A 22,314-nucleotide genomic window follows, 5' to 3' on the forward strand; every position below is an offset into this window, starting at 1 on the left:
TACTTTAAGTGGGTAGGCATAGCTGTAAATTCAGCCAGCTCAGCCTAAAAGTCTTGCAGAGCACATTTGCCACTGTGCGGCACGCTTAACATTTCTCACTAACTGCTCTTCAAAATATTCTGGCTTCCTACCAGAAACTACTGAAAGAGCTATCTTTTTATCTACACTAAGGTGTGTGACTGCCACATCTGCTCCCCCTCCCACTGTATTTACTTGTGCTCTTCTGCAACCAGCAGCCTCGCTGGCTTTATCCCTGGGGAAGTCCTTCATGCTCATTTGGGAGCCCTGAAGACTCCTTCATTTCCATTCCCTTTCATGCTGCCCAATCGCTCTCTGAGGTCTTGTGGTATGGCCTCCATAATGGGGATCAAGGAGGGTCAAGGACAGTGGTATTCCCCTGGGGAGCTGTCTGCATCATGGCTGCAGTGGCTGGGACCACTGGCTGAGTTCCTTCTGGCTGCTGCCCTTTGCTTTACCACTTCTGGGTTGGGCATGGAGGGTCCTTCATGTTCCCTGCCCTACACCCACAGAGGAATGGTAGCATCCTTGCAGTCCTGACTTCTGATGGCTTTCAACAGATATGCCCCTAAATCAAAGCATATGTTTATATGCACAAAGCAGCAGCTTAGTTTTATGGGGTTTTTTATATATTTATAAATAATGAGGCCATCCCAGAGAGAAAAGAAGGTGGGGGGTTTAACTGCACTGCCCTGGATGGATAGATGGGAAAACCTGAAAGAATAGAGGCACAGTCTGTGTCATGTAGTGTTTCAGCCAGCCAAAGGTCAGTAGGAGTTGGCAGTAAGGGATGTTTATGGCTGGCCCCTCGCATCTCTTTAAAGCTCACCTTGTGCATTTGGAATTTGATCCAAAGCCCAGTGGGGTCAGGTGGGAGCTGTTGTTCTGCAGAGGTCAGTGGACCTCGGACCACGGCGGTGGTAGTGTGCTTCATTTTTCAGCTCTAACCCTGACTTTTTTTTCCTCTACTCTCTGCTGAGAGTTTGTAAGTACCTGCTGCTTTTATACGCTGTCAGCCTGTAGAGCTGGGTACATATGGTGCTTTAGCTACACAAGAGAAGATGCATTAATAAGTGGGAGTCTCGCTCTTTTGTCCTTTTGTCCTTGCATACACCAGTGTTTATGGTGGTCAGTGCTTTCAGTGACTGTGTTAAGGAGCTCCCCAGGCTCAGATCTGTGGCTGGCTGTAACCTTATTTTATTAATGCAGTGAGTGGGTGTGCCTCTTTTGGTCAGCAAGCCAAGTATCTTGCCTTCAACTTCAGCAGAGTGGATGAAAAGCAATGATTTTTGTTTAAATGTAACAAGTCTGAAGGTAGAAATCAGATCTGCTCAAAGCTGAATTTGAAATTAGGCTTCTACATAGGATGTAAATCTCTACTGTAATCTATTAAAGCCACTTAAATGAAAAACAAATAAATTTCAAGCTTTGTACATCTGCTGCCTAGAAGTGTAAAAAAAGTATCAGACCCCTGACCTGATGAAAGAACTGGACCTAGGAGTTGCTAAGCTGCTAAATGAGCTTTTGGTAGTGATGAAGTTGCTTTTTTTCATGTCAGTTTTTTCAGGAACTTGACTTCAGTGTCTAAGATTCACTCAAATTTGATAATCAGTTGGGAATTAGAAATTTACCTCTTCCAAACTCTATGTAAGAAGAAGGTATGAAATGTTCAGATCTTCTCATTGCTGAAAAAGGTCATGACCAAAAATGGAAGAATAAATCGTTTACAGACAATACTTTCCTTGTTCTCTTAAACAGCACATTTTAAATACAAAATATCTTGATATTTTTCTGTAGTGTATCCTACGTATTTCAAATTTGTTTAGCCTGCATTTTGATAGTTATTTGGGTGGAATTTTTAATTATAATTACTGTCAAATGAAACATGCTAATAAATACAGAACATCACTCACCATTTTAACATAAAACCGTAAACACTGAGAGTATGAATAAGCTATTAATGTATTAGCTCAGTTACTAATTTATTTTTAAGTGTACAAACAGATCTGGATGATCACAGTATATTTCCTGATGGGCAAAAGCATATTAACACGTGGGAGCCAGTCTTTCTGTAAGATATTATTATGTACAAATGCATGACAAGGTTAAATTGGGTTCAGGCTATGTTTCCTTGAGTGCTAGTGTAAAAGAGCATTAAAGACGTTTTCCCCTGAACATCCGTCTTGTGGTTCTGGCTCGCAGTCGCGGGCCGGTGCAGCTGGAGTGGCTGCAATGATCGCTGCCTCTCCGCCGCCCGTACTGCTCTACCCACGGTCTCGTTCCCATGGCAGGGACAACTGAATGATGTGTCTCTGCTCCCGAGATGCTGTGATTTATAGACTGACCTTGTAATGGGAATGGATGTTGATTTCCACCAAATTTAGGCCGTAGCAACAGATGTGCAGTCCCTGCCAAGCGCCCTGCTCAGGGTGAGCAGAAAGGGGATAGGCAAGCCACCTTGGGAGCTGTAGCCTAGGCTCGGAGGACTTTCTAGGAGGAATATGTCCCTGGTATCACAAACCTGCTGCAGGAGGAGGTTATGGAGGGACTGCTGGTCCGCTGCGAGGCATCTTCTGTGTGCTTTTCAGTGTTCTGTGGAGCCTGTATCGAGGCAATCCTAGCTGAAGGCCACAATGGGAATGCAGAAGGTGGCTCACACAGTAACGGAGATTGTCACGATCCTACCCAGAGGTGGATAATGGAGATGTGCCTGCCTGTTCTATCTAGACGTCCCTGCGTAGCAGCTTTCTTCTTGCGTGGTTTTTGTGTGGCTGTAAAGCTCAGTGCATTAGAAATCACCTGCCAAAACCTTTATTAAGGATGATTGTGAATTGCTGAAAAGTGAAGAAATTCGGGCTTGTTTCCCATGGCAACTTTAACACGGCACTCTTGTGCATAAGTATTACAGTGGAATATTAATCTGCAATTACCTGTCTTCATGCAGCTTAGTCTTGGGTGTAGTTTTAAATACCTCGTTCTCAATTCAGCTTCTTACACTGTTGTTTCTAGAGGAATGCCGTTAAAAATGCACGTAACACAGTGCCTTAAAGTCTTTTCTTTTTACTAAAAGTAAGTTAAAAAAAATATTTATCATCTCTTTGCCAGTTATGGCTATTGTTATGCCATTCATTTTATGTTGGAATGCTTTAAGTTCCTAGAGTGACAGGAAATAGTTCATATAAAAGCTGTTTCAGATGGATTTTTCTGTTTGCGTTAATTTTTTGAACAATCTTTTGAAAAAACTTTTTGAGGCCTTGTAGCTAGTTCCTCTGAACAGTTAAAAATTTTGCAGAGCGCCCATGAATATCCATAGCTCAACATCCTGCAAGGTGCATCTGAAATTAAAGAGATGCCGTTCTTTTATAATCATATTTTCTGTATGTCATGTGCTTCCTCGCAATTCTGTTAGACTGTTGTGAAATCTTATTTTGACCAATATGGAGGATAATGTCTTTATTTTAAAAGATGTAGAGAGAAGACCAGCGTTTCGGAGAGGCTTCTGCAGAGTCTGAGACACCAGGTGTGGTGTAACCCTCAAAAGCTGCATTCTCCATGGCGGTCGTTTTGCCTTGGAGACCTCCCTCATTCTCCCAGTAAGTGGGGACAACCTTGCTGTGACCCATATGAATCTGACAGGGTGGGTTATGGCTTCAGGCAACAGAATTAGCTGTATTTATTTAAAACCTGATGAGCTAGAGAACTTGAACAGTTACTGAACCCAAATCTCCTGGAGAGCACAGCCACGAGACCACCAGGCAAGACATCTGATGTATGAAAAAAAAATTCAAAGCAATTTCTTATTTAAAGATATAAACCCAGCATTATTATAGCAACAAGCCTAAAATACCAAGGCACTCAGGTGGCCAATTGCTGCAGTCCTAACCTGACCCAACCTGCTTAGCTTTCGGCTGGTTATTGACAGGCCGATGAGATGACTACTCTAAAGCAATCAGTCATGTTGCCCTTTCCCTCGCAGCGTGTGGAGACCCCACATCAGTTATGCATCCCGGCGTGCAATTCCCCACCTGTGCTGTTTGAATGCTGTATCCTTAGCTGTGCAAACATTACACATCGTTTAAGTGACAAGTTGCAAAGTTAAGTAGACTTGTTGTTACAGCAGAAAGTAGTTGAGCGGCAGTCACCCTGAAAAGAAAAGATCCAGCTAGCTCAGGAATGTGCAAGTCTGCTGTATCGTGTTTAAAGGTTTGTTCGCCTTTCCGTAAAGCCGCTGATGAGGGTAACGTGTGCTGCTGGAAATATTCACACCACGTGCACTTCTGAAGTGAAGGAAACGGTTGCCACAGGTTTGTACATTCGCTGCGCTTGTCCTGCCATGTGTATGGCCCTGTACGGTTGCTGATGATCAGTGTGTGCCTGCTGGTTTTTTGCAGCCTCTGAGGCAGGGGGTGTGTTTTGCATCCCTCTTGGAATGATGTTTTAAAAACAGGCAGTATTATTCCGCAGTGTGGCATCTATCTAGCACTGCACAGGGACACCACTTTTCAGGCTGCTGTGGTTCCTGGGGAATGGTCTTTGCTGCGTTAAGGTGGTCTTTTCTTAGTTTTGAACAAAACCTTCCTGATAAAGAGAAAGCGCAGCTCAGCTCTTTTGGTGAGAAGGGCACAGGACGTGCCTAAGCCTTGTGCTTTTCTTCCCCTTTGTGCCAAGCTGGCTGTGCAATCATCCCTGTGTTGTCTTTGTTGGTCTGTGCACTTGTTAGCTGGCAAAATAGCTCTTCGTTATGTTATTTAGTTCCTCTCTGCCAGGCAGAAATGCGTTGTCACAAGCAGCTAGTTGTGATGTCTGTAAAACCCTGGGTGTTCATTTACATGCACTAACGTGCCCTTTCTACCCATCCCAGATGTTTTAGTGTTGCTGGGAACATTGATCATTTGTGCTGCTCAATATCAGGTGAAGAGGTTGAGTCTTGAAATGATTTGATAATTCTGCAACAAGGACTGCACAGGCTGGTTGCCTGCGGTAGAAAGGAGTGGACATGAAAAAGAGTATAGTTTAGTTGTCATCTTACAATGGAAAGGTAGTATTTGGAAATGTGCGTGTGCTGTTTTTAACGTGGTTTGAGTACTAAACTTCCCCCAAACTGTCAAGCTTGAATTGTTATTGGCTGTGTCGGTGGAGATTTTCTGGGTGGTTAAATATATGTCAGTAGTGCTTGAAGAAAGAAGTTGAGGTGTTGATGTCTGTTGGTCTATATTTCTCATCCCGAGTGTGGAAAGAGGAAGGAGGTTGTGCCTTACTCTTGATGTCTGGGTGCTGCTGGAAAGATCAAAATAGCTTTGTGGGTTTTGGCAGGTAAGATGATGCTGATGGTGAGAGGCAGGAACTAGCCTGGGAGCGAATCACTACCAAGAGTTTTGTTCAGGATGGCAGGACAAGGGTTGTGAGCCACCTGTCAAGATTTCAGGTACAATTGCAGGTAGGAAAGAAGCCCCAAAGATCACAGTGATAAATTTAGGGGGGCAATGTCATTTGCAAGACATCTGGATCCTCCTTTTCTTGGCCCTGTAAGAAGGGACCTCAGCTGAGGAGGTGCTTCACTTCGGATTCCATACTGCAAAAAAAAAATTGAGACTATTTCAAGAGGGTGCAGAAGAGAAGCAGTGAGTGTGACCAGGGGTCTGCAAAATACAACTGTGAGTGCAGGCTCCATGGCATTGGGGTTGTGTTTCGTGCAGTGACAAGAGGGGTATGTAAGATGAGGTAGTCTGTTGCAAAAATGAGAAAGGCAATGTTCTCACCTGCGTCCGCTGTGGGTAGGAAGAGCAGTCATGAATTTAAACAACAGCAAGGGAAATTCTGATTAGACATTAGGAAAAACTTCCAATGATAAGACTAATGAAACAGGAGGGTAGAGTGCCTGGGGAGCGTGTGAGTCTCTCTTATTGGAGTCTGTAAAAACAGCCTAGACAAAGTCAGAAATTATTTAGGGGGAGGTGATGCTGCCCTCAGGCAGGTGCATGGACTAGATGTCTCTCTTAAAGCTCGAGCTCCTGGAGGCATGTGATTAGATGGGAATTTCAGCTTCTATTAAAGAAAGAGAAATGGTCCCTCACCCTCACAGTTGTAAGGAAGCACCTGGAAATAAGAGCCAGGTTTGATGCCAGTGCAGAACCCAAAATGCAACACAAAATTGATCTTTGAGGAAATCCAGCCTTTGACATTAGGCTTCAGTGCCTGAGTGTTGGGGGTCAGCAGTGAGGTTCACGTAAGATCAGGGGGAGGAAGAAACCTTGGATATTCAATGATCGGGCAGCAGAATTTGTCTTTACATCATCTTATCCCAGTGTTTTGTGATCTCTCCATATTCCTGCCAGTTTTCTTGTGTTTTTATTTTGATGTGTATTTCCCTTCATGCTTTTCTGGGATATAACAGTTGTTTAAATGTATTAAATTGTTGGGTATGTGCATGTGTGTACTTCAAGCTAGGTAGTGCTGGAAAAAGAAATTTGGGGGTCAGTGGCTTCCCCGAAGACCTTTTGACAGGGTTAATCAGTACACAGAGTAACTTACCTAGGACGGAAGCACTGAGAGACTCCTCACCACGTGTGCAGGTGGACATCCTTTGGAAAGTCAGCATAGCCCTGATTCAGCAGAAGTCCTGCTGTCCCCCACTGCAGAGGTGTTGCCTTTATGGTACTTGTTTTGGTTAGTTTAATAAAAATTTAGAAGTGGGGAAAAGACCTATGAGGTCATCTTCGTTACTGCCCCTGAGGGCCAGTGCAAGGCTGCTCACTTGGAAACAGCTTTAGTTAAAATAATAATTAAGGCAGAGAATGGAAACCGGGGAGGCAGATCTGTTAGGCTAGTGCTGTCCTTACTATGTCCCTTTTCGATTTTAATTGCCTTGGAAAAAAAGGAAAATCACAAGGCTTTAAAAGCTCTGATTCTTCCTGCTCTTCAACCCCCGCCCCCTCCCCGATCTTGGAGGCATCAACTCTCATCTGTCAAAGTGTAAATCAGCAATTAAAACACAAACAGCGAAATGCCAAAGATGACCCGAAGCACAAAGCAACTGACAAACAAGTCCGGACAAATCGGTGGATAATTTATAAGCATTGCCCTAAAATCTAATTATTTGGCAATTCGAATTTGCAGCCGGCCAGGGCTGTGCAATAAATTTAACCCGCCATAAATTATTTAGGAGCAGCCCGTGGTGTAAATCAAAAACACGAGTGTTTGTTTAAGAAATAAGCTCCTTGTGCATAAAATGACTTTTTTTCTTTAAAGAGGGGGGAAAAAAAGCATCCCTGAACAAAATGAGCTGGTGCTGTGTCCCTCCACAGAGACTCCCTTGCCTCTTCTGCTCTTACCTTTTTTGAAGGTGTAAAGGGGTCTTTTGGTAGGAAGTTTTATGCTTTTCCTTATCAGAAAAAATCCCTTTCTCTCAACGGCCTCTGCTTGTTTTTATTGCATTTTGAACAGTCAGCTCTGATTTTTATGGGCATCTTTTATTCTTGTGTTTATTAAACTTCTTCACATGGGGGTGGGAGTAAGGGATAAATTATTCTCTGGTAGTTGTTGAACTGAATAGGCCACACGGTCTTACTCAAATATTTAACTCGGTATCCTGAAGCGTGCCCTGTCCACTTGGTATGTAGGCTTCTGGATTAAAAGGTTGTGAGAGCTGGGAAATTCTTGCTGGGCACTGTATTCTTTTCCTCTAATGATGTTAGTGCTCCCCAGATCCAAAAGAATAAGCGAAAAGATTCCTCTGTGGGAATTAGTGTAACTTCAGGTGCTTTCTTCTCTGAACTCCAGAGATCTGTCCATGACAGGAAATTATTTAGCGAGTATAGTTGTGTGCTTGTTCATTTCTTTTATTAGCAGGAAGATCAAGACAGCTGAATTTGTGCATCCCTGCTCCGGTGTTAAAGAGAGGGGAGTTTCATTTAGGACGGTTGGGTAAGGAGAGGCTGCGTTTATAGCAGTGCTTTCACATGCCCTTATGAATTTTTCAAATCCCTCTTAAATGAAGTCCCTAGTCATTCCACAGTTACCCTGAAGCCTGCTGCTGCTCAGCCCACTGGCCTGGGACAGCCAGGTTGCATGGGAGGCTTCCACCTGGGACCTGTTTTTTGGGATTTTTTTTTTTTTTTTTTAAAGGCAAAAATTGCGAGCAAGCTGTCACATAGATTTGCTTGAAGTACCGTGAAATCATAAATGCAAGATCGTTGTAAAGAGAATGGACCTGGTAATGGATATGTATAAGCCTCCGGCTCTGTAGGTTCCTATTGTTACCGTGTTGGGGGGCGCAGCTGAGGGGAGGGACAGGGTGCCGATGTCTTTTTCTTTAAGCGTGTTAATATTGATTTTAGAAGCTCTGTGTTCCAACAATATAAATGCAAATGCCTGTAATTGGGAGCCGCGTGCAGAATTTCTCAACAGAAAACATGTTCAACTTTTCATGACAATGAAAGGAAAATAAAAAGCTGCTTATTTATTGCTGGTGGTTTGAATCCTGGATTTCCTTTCAAGTTACTTTGCAGTGCTAAATAAAATACCTAATTGCAGTGCTCGCAAAATTCAAATGGGTACATTTGTTCTTCTGGTAGCTTGCGGCTATTTGCAGCCTCTGGACACCCTCAGCATTATTTCAGCACATCCATAACTTCTTGTTGTGCTATAAGGAAAAGCTGTGGGGGACAAAAAAAAAAAACACACAAAAAAAAAAAACCTTAGAAGCCCCAAATACTGCTGGCACAAATCACTGCCAAAGTTGGAACATGTACTCGGTGTTGAAGGTGGAAATGGGTGAGGATCTCAAGGTAATGCTTATGGATGATCAAACTGATAAAAGGAAGGAAGTGTCAGTGAACCTCTCCTTTTAATTCCCTTGTGCTGCTCTCCTCCACCTTTCCCACCTGGGAAGAAGCAGTGAAGGTCCTTGATGGTGGAGATGGAGCTGAGTGTGTTGAGCTCACCAGGCTGCTGTGAAACGTGAGAGAGCGCCCGGCTGCCTGCCTTCATCACGGTCTGTTGGGGGGTTGTGTGTGTGTGTGTGTGTAAGTGCTCACCATTTCATAATAATTACTAATGAAATTCTAGATCTGTAATAACATTTTGGATATCTAAAACAAACCATATGCTTGTAAAAAAAAAAAAGGGGGGGAGAGGAAAAAAAAGTGGAAACAGATCAACTTTAAGCCATAAATTCCTGGTAATAGAGGCCTCTTTTTTTTTTTTTTTTCTTTTCCCCCCTTTCTGTTTATGTTTGATAGATATTTTTGTTTCTGCAGGAATGTCAACTCTTAATTTCATGATGTATCATGGGCTTAAGAAAATTGAATTTAATAAAGGCAAAAGATGAATGGCACCTTTAAAGGTCCCAACACTTGTCTTTATTAGCAGGACAAACTGCAGGGTCTCCAAACACTGCTTCTCTCCAAATGAAAGTTTAAATGAAAAGTACAGCAGTGTCACAGGTTAAATTTCATTGCAGGACTGGCTAACGTCGTTAGTGAGGAGTGGGGCTGATTTCATGGGGCTGGTATCTGTTGCCTTAGATACCAGTGGAGCAAACACTGCCAGAGACTGGAAAAATCTCCGCTATAGGAAGCGTGCAGATAAACAGCCTTTTGGGAAAGATCCTTTACCACTGGCTTCAAAAACTGACCAAATAAGCCCGAAAGAGCGGCTGCGCTTTCTCCCAAGATGCTCAAGTCCCTCCTGGGGTTCCACCCCCGCTCCTGGCCGCACGCTTCCCACAGACCTGCAGTAATTCTGGATGTTGTTAAATTTTCCACATTTTTTTAGTACAGCTTTTTATTTCTTCTGTCTGTCTTAATCCGACCCTCCTGGAAGTGCTTTTTGCCTTTGGTTCTGGAAGGCAAGCGACGCCTTTGTGTATCAGATCAGCAGCAGGGCTGTCTTTCAGTCTCGCTTTGCATCCAGCCACTTGATGGCCCCTGAGGATGTTTCTGGTCCCTTAGGACCGATCTCGGCATTGCAACGCAGCCCTACTGTGAAATCCAGCTGGTGCGTGTCCCTCTCCAGGAGGGGGAACGCTCGTCTTACCCTGCCATGGGCTTGCCCGCTTCCGTGGTCGCCCCCTGGGTGGGATGCAGTCCTAAGGGGCAACGAGCCGCCCCAGCCAGGTTTGAAGGATGGGGTGGTGTTATCCTGGGCTTAAGCTTGGCTCTTTTATGACGTCCTGTCCGTTGGCTTCAAACTCTGCGGTCTGTTTTCTTCCGAACAGAAATTTGCTGCTTTCAGAGCCTATCTGTGGTAGCTCTTTTGAAAGGAGGATCAACTGTGTCCAGTGTTTCTTACTCAGATTGAGTTTCTCGTGTTTCCACGGGTCCTCCTGGGTGGCTGAAGCTGGTGAGTTTGGCTGTACCACGACAGGCAACCTGGGCGATGCTCAGGTGTTTTGCCTCTGTGCCTTCCTCCCCTTCCAGCCCACGGGCTGAGTTTTGTCTCTTTCGTGGGGAAACGTGGTGACTCCCGGTGGGATGGTATGGCCGTGGGGAAGGATGTGCCCAGCCCTCTGCTCTGCCTTAGCTGGCACGGCACACGCAGAGCGTGGCACAGCCGACTGTGGCGATATGGTTAAGACCTGTATCCTCTGCAGCTTGACTGCTCGGTGTCTACACCTGGGCACTTCAGCACTGTTAACACTTCATTTTAATTTCTTTTTCCCTAACTTTCCATCTCAGCGGCACGTGCTCCCCACGTGCCCTGGTCTGGGCTGTGTGCCTGCTGCTCCAGGGCGCTGCTCTGCTGTGGCCACAGGCTCTGTCAACTGTGGAAATTGGGTGTTTCTCATGTCTATTTAAGAATTTGTTCTTTCCATTTACCCACCCAGCTACTTGCCCTCCCTCTGCCTGCTGGGGTGGTGATGTCATCAGCTCATATGTATGACCTCACGATAATTTCCGCCTGCAGGTCATAAGGGTTGCAGCCAGGGTCCAAAAACTGTGTTAGTTCCTCTGCAGCGGCTGCATTTTCCACATGCTAATTTTACTCACAGGAGTTGGATTTTTTTTTTTTTATTATTATTTCTTATTTGTCTCTTCCAGATGTTTTCAGGCAGTTTTTTTTGTTGTTAAACTAATTCCATTCATGTTTTAAAAATTTATGAAAGCGCTAATAAAAATGTCAAAGTGGTAAAAATGTTAGCTTTTGCTCTGCTTTGATTAAATTTTGCAAACTGTTTTTGAATATTAAAAAGCAATATTTTTTTTATTCTCTCTCCCTCTCTCTGTTTCTCTCCAGAAGTGATTTGAGAGGCTTGTTGCGTGGATATCACTCAGCAGGCTCATTTGCACTCGAGAACCTTGGTGCCATGCATCTCTATTAAATAACATAGACAAATTATTCTTTAAAGACACCAAACAAATTGTCACTTCTCCTCTTACATTAAACTGGAAGGAGGAAAGGGAGTGGAGAAGGAGGGGGGTGAACACAAAGGATTTTATCGCTTTTATTCAGTGGTTGGCTTTTTTAATTTCATATATATTTTTTAATAATTGAGAAATCCATCGCAACTGGATTTGTTTAAACTTTTTATTAACAGGTCCATGTAAATTTTTGATTGCTGATTATTCAAATAACTGAACATTCTTCTGATGAAGGAATGTTTTTATTTCCCTATCAGCATAAATTGGCTACAAAGAGCAAAATGAAGCAGGGCTTGCTACTGTGCTCTATCCCATAGGGATGGAGCTGGGAGGCGGGGGGTGCTTCCAGCTCCTCTCCTTACTCTGCTGGAGGACAGCAGTGCTCTCTCCTGGGAAGGAGGTGCCTCATGCAGTGGCTCCTGTTGTCTGTCCTCCAAAAGGATGGCAAGGTGGAGAGGACGGGACTGGTCTTGGGGAGGGCGCAGCCCCTGGGAGGTCCTCGCTAAACAGATGTGAGCCCGTTGCAAGTATTACCTCCATGTTCCCTGGGCAGTGCGTGCGAGTGGTGCTAGACCATCTTCCTTAGGTTCAGCTCAGGCAGTGATGTGTGCAGTTGCAGCACTGAGCGCAGAGACCTCCTTGCTGCCCATCCCAGCTGCAGTGAGCATTGGCACCGTCCTCATCTGTGCTCACGGCGTTGGATGTACTCTGTGCTTCGGCACCACTTTCCACTTGTATCGCAGAGCTTGGTATTGGGCTTGGTTTTGTTTGGGACTGTCAGGCCCCTCTTTTTACAGCCAGCTTGCTACGTGGGATCGTTTCCAGCTTCATTTCTGTTTGTTTTAAATGAACAGCTGCTTTTCTTTTTGCCCTCTTCAGGAAATCATCGAATTCCCTATCCTGAAGCTGAATGGCAGGACGATGGAGATCGAATCCACCTTTCACATGTATGTTCAGCCTGTGGTGCATCCCCAGCTTACGCCCTTCTGTACAGAGGTAAAGTGCAAAGGTTCCCTGGTGCTCCAAGAGTCTCCCTGGGAAGCAGGTTTCTATTGCACCAGGGGTTGGGATTGCAGCTTCGCAGTGCCGCTGCAAGGCAGCGTGTCATGCCAGCCTCGAGTTAAGGACGAGGGGAATAATTTTTTGTCATTGCAGTAGCATGTAAATACATCAGTTCAGATTCATAAGTAACTCTAGCTATGATCTGCTAACTAAGATAGTTGTATTTATGACTAACTGACGTCTCACTTGGTGACCACAAAATAAAAAGCACTCATGTTAGCTGATGCTCAAAATCCTGTAGCCTCTCTGTGAGCTCTTCATGATTTTGCTGTGCTGCTCTTTGGTGGGGAAGGTCAAAGAGAGCATGGTCTGAGGGAATAAAGTGTTGTACGGCTGCATGGTTCAGAGGCTCTAAATGACTCTCCTGTGGGCCTGCCTGTTGGGGTTTGATGAGTCCTTCGGAGTGGTAGGATAACCCATGTCTGTATTTTTAAGACTTGCTTTTTGATGTCATGCTTGTGGCGCACTTGAAATGATTGCTGGAGAAGTGGCCTCTTGTTACTTGGTTACTCTCATTGCCGAGGACAGCTGCTCTTGAGCTGCGGCCACCTTTCCCCTGATACAGACAAGAGGATGAAGGTGGCAAATGCAGTCCCTGAGGGTTCAAAGGAATAGGAGGGCAGGGGTTGTTTTTTTGGGTTTTGGTTTTGGCTTTTTTTCATTCAACACAAAAAGTTAACTGTTTCTGCAAGTACGTTCTTCCTCCCTGTTGTAACGATCAAAACAAAGTTTAAGTTCCTTTTGCTTTGGGCTTTTTTTCCTGTCACTCCGCTGGTTCCATGTTGTCCAGCTCAGCGACTACAGTACTGACTGTGGGAACCAGGGTATCCAAGCTCTTCGTTCTGTCCCCGTCTCATCTGGGATCGTCGACACCGTGGCATGTTTTCCCCAACCTCCATGGCTGCAGGTTTAAGCCCTTGAAGTGCTTGTCCCGCCTGTACTAACTTGATGGAAAAATGACTCCTCTGTGTTAGGTGAAGTCCCCTCCAGGACCAGCCAGCGCCTTCCATATTTCCACATTGTAAAAACAAATACTTTTTTTTATTCTCTTGTAACTAAAAACCATCTGAAGGTATTTTATTTAAACTTTAAAAAAAAAAAAAAAAAAGAAAAAAAGACTAAGCACAGAAAACATTATTCCCAGGAGAGGGGCTTTCAGAAAGCTATAAATGTGTGAAAACAGAGGGTTATAATGGAAACGATTTTGCAACCTTAATGCTAGAAGGCTGGACAACTACTTTGGCTGTCCTTATCCCCATGAGACTTGCTGGACATATGCTTGTACGAATGTGATAAATCTCACAGCTTGCACCAGATCTTTGCTAAAGCAACGTCATCTTCCAGAGTAGAGCCCAAATTGTCAGTTTTGCATGTCATCTAAATTCTAGAGAGAAGTCATCTCACTCATTAACTCCCACCAAAATTCCTTTTTCTGGAAATTCCTCTGTTGTGTCCTTACCCCCGCTGCTAAAGGTTGCAGCTCTGTTCTTGCACAAGAGTCTGCGTGACTTGCTTGGTGTGACTGTCCGAGCTGAACGGAGCCTCCAGCCTGCTGCAGCCTGAGGACATTGAGAGGTTCTCTGGATGCCAAGCTTGTGACTGAGACATTCAACCCAGAATGGACTGAATGGGACCAGTGGTGCTGGTTTCCCCATCTTCTCTTGCTCACAGGAGCCTGGAGCAGCTGTTGCTGTCTCTGCAGGTTTGTCTCCCCTGCATGGAGCCCTTGAGCAAGTGAAGCTGTGTGTGTGTGTGCTGCCTGCGTGTTTGCAGGAGTCCCCAGGATGGGCATGAGTGTCCCAGCTGCGGCGTTGTGCTGCAGGCTCTGCTGCTGACCTCGGTCTGGTGTCTTGTGTCCTGAGTTGGGAGCTGGTTTTAACCCTAGCCTGGAAGCCACCAGCTCCTGGGCAACCCCCCCCTGCGCCTGTGCTGCTTGGTTCACAGCATGGCCCCTGTCCCTCCTGGCTTGGCGGTCCCCCTGCCTGTTGCAGGGGCTGCCATGAGGTCCAGGGAGTGGGATTGTGCTGGAGGGGTAACTGGGCTTGTCCCTGGGCGCCGTATCTGGGGCTGACTTTGAAACCCTGCCTTAAGAGCCACAGGTGAGCTGGTCGTACTGAGGACCTTACTAAACAATTGCAAAAATGTCCTTTCATATTTGCAGCCACTTTTTTGTGGAGTCTGTAATGGCTACGTAGAGACCTGTGGGGTCAGTGGCTCCTGCTAGGCAGGTGCAGGGGTCAGCCCTGTGCTGCACGTGTAGGTTCCCCTGAGACGCCTGGGGACACAGCTGGGACGTGCTTTGTGTCCAGCTCCTGCAAAGCTGCTGCCTGCACAGCTCCAATGCTTGCCATTGACTTTCAGCTGGTTTATGTTTTCTGAAAAATACCCATTTTGCTAAATGCCAGTAAAGGGCTTTGTCTAGGCACCTCTACTTACAAAGGGTGAGATTTATTGGCCTCTTTGTCTACAAAGAAAGACCAGGCCTGATTATCAGATTGTACACCAGAGACAAGTGCTTAGGTAATCAGCAAACTGTCTTGGAGTAGAAATATGATGGTTTCCCAGATAAACTCTGTAGGAAAAGCAGTGGTGTTGGCATTATACGGGAGCCTGTCTGCTGTGCTGCTGCTTTTCCCTCTCCCTTCCACTTGCTGCCTTTGCTAGGAAGCAATAGGACTGCTTGGTATAGACCATGTGGGAGGATTACTGGGGTTGCTCGATGTTACTCCTTGGGTCTGGAGTACCTCTCACATCCCTCTTCTTCAAGAAGAAAGACAGCACAGCATGGGAAGGGTGCCTGCAAGGGTGGAGAGCTTGTGGTCAACCTCAAGGCATCCCTTTGCATAGCTTTTGGTGTGTCTGTGCTCGCCCCTGGCTACAGGAGGTTCTTCTGACTCCGCACACCAATGGCCAGAAGCATGTCTTATAGTGCTGGCTCACTGTAGCCCTCCTTTGGTCCCCTTTCTCTTGACCTGCTTCTGTCACAAGGTCACAAGGCTTGGTGATGATAAGGGGTGTGCTGAACGTTTAGACAGAGAAGGTGGAACGTGCTTGGAAGTAGTTAAAAGCTGTTGTTAGGTTCATAAAGCTCATCATGCCCTTTTGGAAGATGCAAGTGGTTTGTCTGATGCCCAAGACAGTTCATGCCAGGAGCTTAAGTGAAAGATTTCCTCTACACAAAAGGTGCTTGTACAGGTTTTTTCATGGTGCTTTGCTCTCTTTTTATGATTAATTTTTATTGATTTTTTTTTTTTTCCCCTGAAGGAACAGACAATAAAAGTACAAAAAAATAAATGTCTTATAGCTTGTTTATGTTCCCAAGTACCATGTGCTTCTTGGGATCGCCAGTGAAACTTTACAATTGTGCAGTTTTATGTCTTTATACTTTATCAAAGCTGCAAGACCACATAATGCTGCAGAGACCCAATACACTAGGTTGGGTGTTACAGATGGTCATAACTGATAAGAAAGGATCAGAAAGGGTGAGAGAGTAAAAATCTGGTCCCTTTTGAGCACTCTGACGTGTATTGAAATGTACCCACGGAGCAGGTATATCCCTTTGTATTTGTGAGTGCGATTTCTGCAGCATGAATCTCGTGTCCTTGTGTGCTTGGCGATGTGTTCTTGTGTGGATAAGTTGGTACTTTGCTTGGCCTGGCAAGGAAGGAGGGAAGGAGTCTTGGGCAAGATCAAGCAGTGACTCTCCGGTGGGACCTCTGTGTCCACCTTCCTGTCCCTCCCTCCTCCTGATGGGAAATGTCTGGATGCGGCCATTTCACCCTGTCCTCCCATGGCCATCAGGGGTGTGGCAGTGAAGAGATGCAGTCCTGAAGGTGCCTGGAGGGGTAGAAAGCATTTACATCAGTGCTGGCTGTGATACTGAAAGGTTGCCTGTCATCCTTAGTACAGGAAAGACAGGGACCTGTTGGAGCGGGTCCAGAGGAGGGCCACAAAAATGATCAGAGGGATGGAACACGTCTCCTGTGAAGAAAGGCTGAGAGTTGGGGTTGTGCAGCCTGGAGAAGAGAAGGCTCTAGGGAGACCTTACTGCAGCGTTTCAGTACTTAAAAGGGGCTTATAAGAAAGATGGGGACAGACTTTATAGTAGGGCCTGTTGTGACAGGACAAGGGATAATGGTTTTAAACTGAAAGAGGGTAGATTCAGACTAAATATAAGGAAGAAATTTTTTATGACGAACGTAGTGAAACACTGGAGCAGGTTGCCCGCAGAGGTGGTAGATACCCCATCCCTGGGAACATTCAGGGTCAGGTTGGACAGAGCTCTGAGCAACTTGATCTAGTTGAAGATGTCCCTGCTCATTGCAGGGGGCGTTGGACTGGATGACCTTTAAAGGTCCCTTCCAACCCAAGCTATTCTATGATCCTTTCCCAAAAGCTCATCTTCAGACACGTCCAGAGGTTTGATCTGAGCTGCTCTCTGAGAGGTAGAGCCAACACTTTGCAGTAGGTGAGCTGTCCACCTCTGCCAGGCAAATGCATGGAGAGAAAGATGGCAAGAAAAGCAAAAAACCAAGCCAGTGAGCTTTAAAAACTGCTCTAAAAAGCCATGCGTTAATTTCTCAAATCTGTTTGTCTCTCAGAGCATGGGAAGTCTATTGGTAGCAGTTGTTATCCAACTAAAATACAGATTAATATAAAAACAGTTTCTGGAATATAAAAGAGTGTTTGTGTCCCTCCACTTCCTTAAAATTCCACCTCATAATGGCTTGATGAACTTGAGAAACCCACCTAGAGGAACTCTGCATTCTTAAAATTAAAATACTTCCCCTAAAAGGTATATATTACCATTCCATGGAAGTCACTATGAGAAAATAATCTTTCTACTTACAGCTTATTCAGTGAGTCAGGTATTTGGTATTCATTAAATGTAATTACAGTTTAATTGGAGTTTAATCTCTTTTTTTTTTTTTTTCCTTCCTCTGAGTTCAGTGCTGTAAGCCAGCAGCCAAAGAAACAGAGAGGTAGAAACCATTGAGCTTCTTTCAGTTGCCACACATTTAATAAAGCAGAGCCCTGTGGTTTGTGAGAGGGCTTATGTTTTACAAGTAGGCTGAGCTGGTCTGCATGGAAGAGTTACTCCTGGGTGGTGGTGGGACTGTCAGCACGTCTTGACTGGACGCTGTGGCTTCTGGAGGCTTGGATGTGTGTGCAGGCAGCAGGGCATGCTCCTAGGCTGTGTTTGACCTTTATTTTATGAAAACGTGCGAGATGTGTAGCTTCAGGAAAGTGCCACATGAAGTGAAATCCTGTAGTGTGCACTTGTTTTAATAATGATTTTTTTAATTACTTGGGTGCATTGATGGCAAGCTACTGACCTCCGATATTCAATATGTTAAAAGACAGTTTTGTCAGTTGGAAGACAGACAGAAAAATTATCTATTTTCCATGTGCCTCAAGCTATCCTGGGCAGACACAGGCAGAGACCCATGAGACTACATCTTTTTATGCGTGTGTCTAGCTTTAAACAGCCAAGCAGTCCGGGTACAGTCAGTAGGACTATCTGTTGGCAGGACCTGCTCCTAAGGAACCTCCTGAAAAACAGAGTAGACCAGGGTGCTGGAAGAAAGTGGTTTTCTTCAGATTTCATTCAGTTGTTTTAAATACAATTTTGAAATGTAGAGAGGTGCTGTGATGGACTATGGGAAAGAGTGCATGCTGGCTGCCCAGCGCAGAGGAGGTTGACTGTGTCCACTCTGGGCCTCACTTACCAATAGTGGTCTATTCTGTTAATCTAACACTGTGCAACTTTGGTGTCACCGCAATAGCAGGGGGATGACCAGAGACCCTCTAGTTACTGCTGCCTGTGTAAGTCAAGGCAGCATCAGAACTGGTAAAATGCATTTTGAAAAAGGGCAGCATTTTGGGCATCGTGCCAGTACATGAAGCAGAGGGCATCACTGCTCCCCAGGTAGATCCTGCCCTGCTGAGAGTTTGCTGTTTTGTGGTGTGGGTAGGAGCCCACCTACATTTCTGTTTGGGATGAAGCCGTGCCCTTGCCTATGGCTGGGGAGCTGCCAGGGTCACTCTGCTGTGGATGGCTTCTCAGAAATGTCCACATGGGTCATAGGAGCATGTTTTGGTTGCCGCGAGATGGACAGGAGAGGAGACCTCTCTAATGATCTTTTGAGTGCTGCTCTGATGCCTGCTTTCTGTTTGTCTCTCGTTTCAGCTGACTGGGATTATTCAAGGCATGGTGGATGGGCAGCCAAGCCTCCAGCAAGTGCTTGAGGTAAGCAGAGTAACCTTTAGTTCCCGAACTCTGACCTCTGGTCCTGTCGTCCCCTCTTCATCTCCTTCCCTGCACCCTCCCCTTGCTGAGAATCGAACCGCGTAATTTGACTATGATTACAGCTTCATTAGAATAACATTTGCTGTCACATTGGTGACATGCTGCTGAGAGTATTGAACCATTGATCTGTCATCTCCAGCTGTTCATGTCAAGGGTGCTGACAAGATATCCAAACTCCTGCCAGTAGATAGGAGAAGAGGTGATTCTTGCTTGAGCCAGTTTTAAAGCACCAAGACATTGCTTGAGACCACCGCTCCGGGAGCTTCTGCCTTCATTTTCTTTCCCCTCCCTTAGCACTTTATTATATTAATTTTTTCTACCTATTTAAATGCTCAATAATACATGTAGTATAGAAAGAAAATGCCTCTAAATCTAATCTGGAGGATGTGCAAATGCAGATATAGCCCTAATAATGCCATCTGCTTAATGTTGAATTCCTACAGCATTTAGGGCTTAATTAGCTTGGAAGTATTTCTCCATCAATAGCTTTTGTTGGTAGTCAAATAGTGAAGGAAACCTCCTCAAGCAGAGCCCGCTTGGGCTGCAGGTTGGTGTTCGATGCATTGTTTCTGTCAGGATTTCCACTGCTGTGTTACCTAATTGTTCCTAATCAGAATAATTGCAACAATTGCTTATCTGAGGAAATCAAATTAAAGGCTTTAAAATCCTCCATGGAGACAGCACTTCATGGGGCTCACATCAGGGAGTGTAGAAAGGTTACTGCTGCTGTCCCTCGCTCCGGGGAGCCTCGTGCAGGGCAAGCTGGAAGATCCTGGCAGCTCAAGGGAGGCAGAAGTGTGGCTGAGAGTCTGGATGCTGCTTTGAGGGCAGCTTTACTCCAGAGGGCTGTTGTACAATAACTCGCAGAAAGAAGCGCCGTCCTCTGCCGGAAAGGCTGCGGCAGTGACACGAGGCTGAAGACAGCGCTCTGTGAAGGTGACGTCTTGCATCCATGCAAACCCAACTCTCCCCAGTGCTCTCCAGAGAGCACGTAGCAGCGGTGCATGTCCGTAAGCATACGAATGCCTGTGCCTGCTTCCCCAGGAGGGAGAGCCCTCTTTGCCTGAATGGGTGAATCTACATCGCTGCTGGACTATTATAGAAAATGGTTCATTCTGTTTCTATGGGAGCTTCTTATGAGTGTGGAAACATTTCTGTAGATTTTTTTTTTTGTGTGACTGAAAAGGTGTTCATACAGCCGCATGTTTCTAGGTTAAAATGAGATTCAGGTCAGGCAGCTTCTGGGGCGTGCTAGTTTATTCAGGAGCAGAAGGTGTCGAGCAAGGGAAAAGAGGAGGGATTTCTCTTGCTGAAGCACTGGAAATGCTGCTAGTGAGGCTGCATAATAGCAGCGGATTGCCTGTCACCTGCCACTGGAAGATTTTGGGTATGACATTTGCTAGTTCTAGCTGGAGTAAGTGTCTATGCAGCGGTTTTAGTCTAGGTTAATCCCTGAGGTGGACGTGCATCCTCCAGATTAACGTGGCCCGTCCTGAAGTGGATCCAGAACATCTGTCCCTATGGGAAGTTGGTCAGGAATAGTGGATTCACTTTAAATCCACACTGTACCCTGCACAAGCACCACCTCAGAACTGTAAGGAGGAAAGAGACACCCAGCCTGGAGAGGAAGGGGACCTGTAGCTTTGTTTCTTACTGCCGCACAGTGCCTGTGTGTGCCCAGCCTTTCCATTTCTCCCCCTCTCCCATATCCCATTGGAGGCATATGAATCGGAGCATGTGAGAAATGCTGTAGGTGAGGGGTAGCATCCCAGGACGCCCATGTTTTCTTCTCACTGGAGGAGACACAAGCTATGCTCACTATGAGCCCATTTGGTACAGGGAGAGGAAAAGTGGAGGAGGAAAGCCAGGTAACAGTGCAGTTGTATTGTCCCGTTAACGCTGCACAACTTCCATCCCTCCACAAGCAGAGCTGCTGCAGTGTCTGATAAGATCGTCTCTGCTCTGGTTGCCTGATGTCTCCTATCAGAAATCTTCAAAGGTCCAAACGTGCTGTTGTTGAGATGGCAAGCAAAGAGAGAAGAGAGAGAAGGAGAGGGTGGATAAGATCACAATTTTCTTCTCTCTTGATTGCAAGCAGCTTATCTGAGTTTAACTGTTGTGGCTCGGCCTGTCTCTGCAAAACTCATCCCCTTTTCTTGCCTTCCTTTCAGAGGGTTGACGAGTGGATGGCGAAGGAAGGCCTCTTAGATCCCAGCGTCAAGTCGATTTTTGTGACCTGTGGAGACTGGGATTTGAAAGTGATGTGAGTATGGAAGGGGAGGGAGATTTTTCTGGGCTTCATTGCTCCATGCTTGCCTGTAGTGCGTATGTCTTTGTCCTTACAAGCCTCCAACTGTCCCTAGTCTTTGTTTTTTAGGGAAATTGCTGTTTGCCATGAGTAATTGGGAGTGGAGGCTTGTTTAAGAAGACAGATGGGTGCTGGGCATAGTGGAAGATCACTGTGTAGGATATTCCCTATAGCAAATGAATCCTTTCAGAACCCCAAGAAAGGTTTACACTGGAGCGTTGTGATGTTTTCCCTTTTATCCAATATACTTTCCAAAGGGATGGATATTTCTGAGCGCATACATGGAACTCTGTTTCTGTACACCCAAATCGAGCAATGGTCTTTACCTGACTTCCATGTGCAAGACTTTCTCTCTGTCATCTTGGTACAGTAACTGGATGTGAATCACAGAGTAGTCTTTGGAAAGAGAGTACAAGCCAAGTCTGGCATGCTTCATCAGTGTTCTTATCGTTAAGGTCATCTTACAGTCGCCCCACAGATGATCTGGAGAGTACCAGGTGGGGACCTGCACTGGGATCTGCAAGTGTCAGTGTATGTGTGTGTTTTGTTATGAAAATAGCTAGACTACCAACCTAAAAATGTTATTAAAAAAAACCTGAGTTAAATGTCTAAGAATTAGATTAGTGTAATCTGTAAGGTATTTGCAGATCAGTGTCATATTCTGCTGAATTCACTTGGATTCCTATAATCTCACTTCAGCTTTTCATTTCCTCAGAGTGCTGGATAAAGACTCCTGTTGTTATCACACTGGTAAAGCATGGGCTTGACACGTCCCATGCTAAACTGACATCCACAACTCGTTAGTAGTGTTACTTGGTTTTCACTGTGACGTTGATTTCCTCAAGTCGGAAGCCTAAATAAACTGCATACAGCCTGGGAGCAATCAACACCAGTTCTTCCCTGCAGAGTGGTCTTTGTAGAGTGGCAGCTCCTTGCCTCTTCTTGGTATGATTAGTGAGACATGAGATACAAGGACCGAAACAGCAGCACAGGTGCTAGTGGAGATGAGAAATTTGCTGTGCCCCAGACAGGAGTGTGGTATGCAAGCTTTTGAGTCAAGATCTGGGTCTCTGCTGGGGCAGTGTCCAGAGCTGATATATATTGCCAATTCCTGTGTTACTGGTTTAAATTAGAAGTGTGAGGCTTATTTTTCTTCATATATTATGTTTAAACTTTTATTAGAGACCAGCACAAAGACAGGTGCAGGGATGTGCTAAACTTCTGTTTCTCATCTGTTCTCTTTTCTCAGTTCTTTA

The 22,314-nt window shown here is 45.3% G+C and overlaps 1 protein-coding gene across 2 annotated transcripts in view; it reads left to right on the forward strand.

The window, feature by feature from the left end:
• The window catches only part of ERI3 (ERI1 exoribonuclease family member 3), a 135,260-nt gene that overhangs the window by 12,059 nt on the left and 100,887 nt on the right, over positions 1-22,314 (forward strand). For both annotated transcript variants that reach the window (XM_049808810.1, XM_049808811.1), the window contains exons 3-5: positions 12,258-12,374; positions 18,631-18,690; positions 20,922-21,013. In XM_049808810.1, coding sequence (XP_049664767.1) covers positions 12,258-12,374; positions 18,631-18,690; positions 20,922-21,013 — 269 coding nt within the window. The remainder of the gene's footprint in view (positions 1-12,257; positions 12,375-18,630; positions 18,691-20,921; positions 21,014-22,314) is intronic.

Source organism: Accipiter gentilis, chromosome 8 (assembly GCF_929443795.1).
Source record: "Accipiter gentilis chromosome 8, bAccGen1.1, whole genome shotgun sequence".
Classification (NCBI taxonomy): domain Eukaryota; kingdom Metazoa; phylum Chordata; class Aves; order Accipitriformes; family Accipitridae; genus Astur; species Astur gentilis.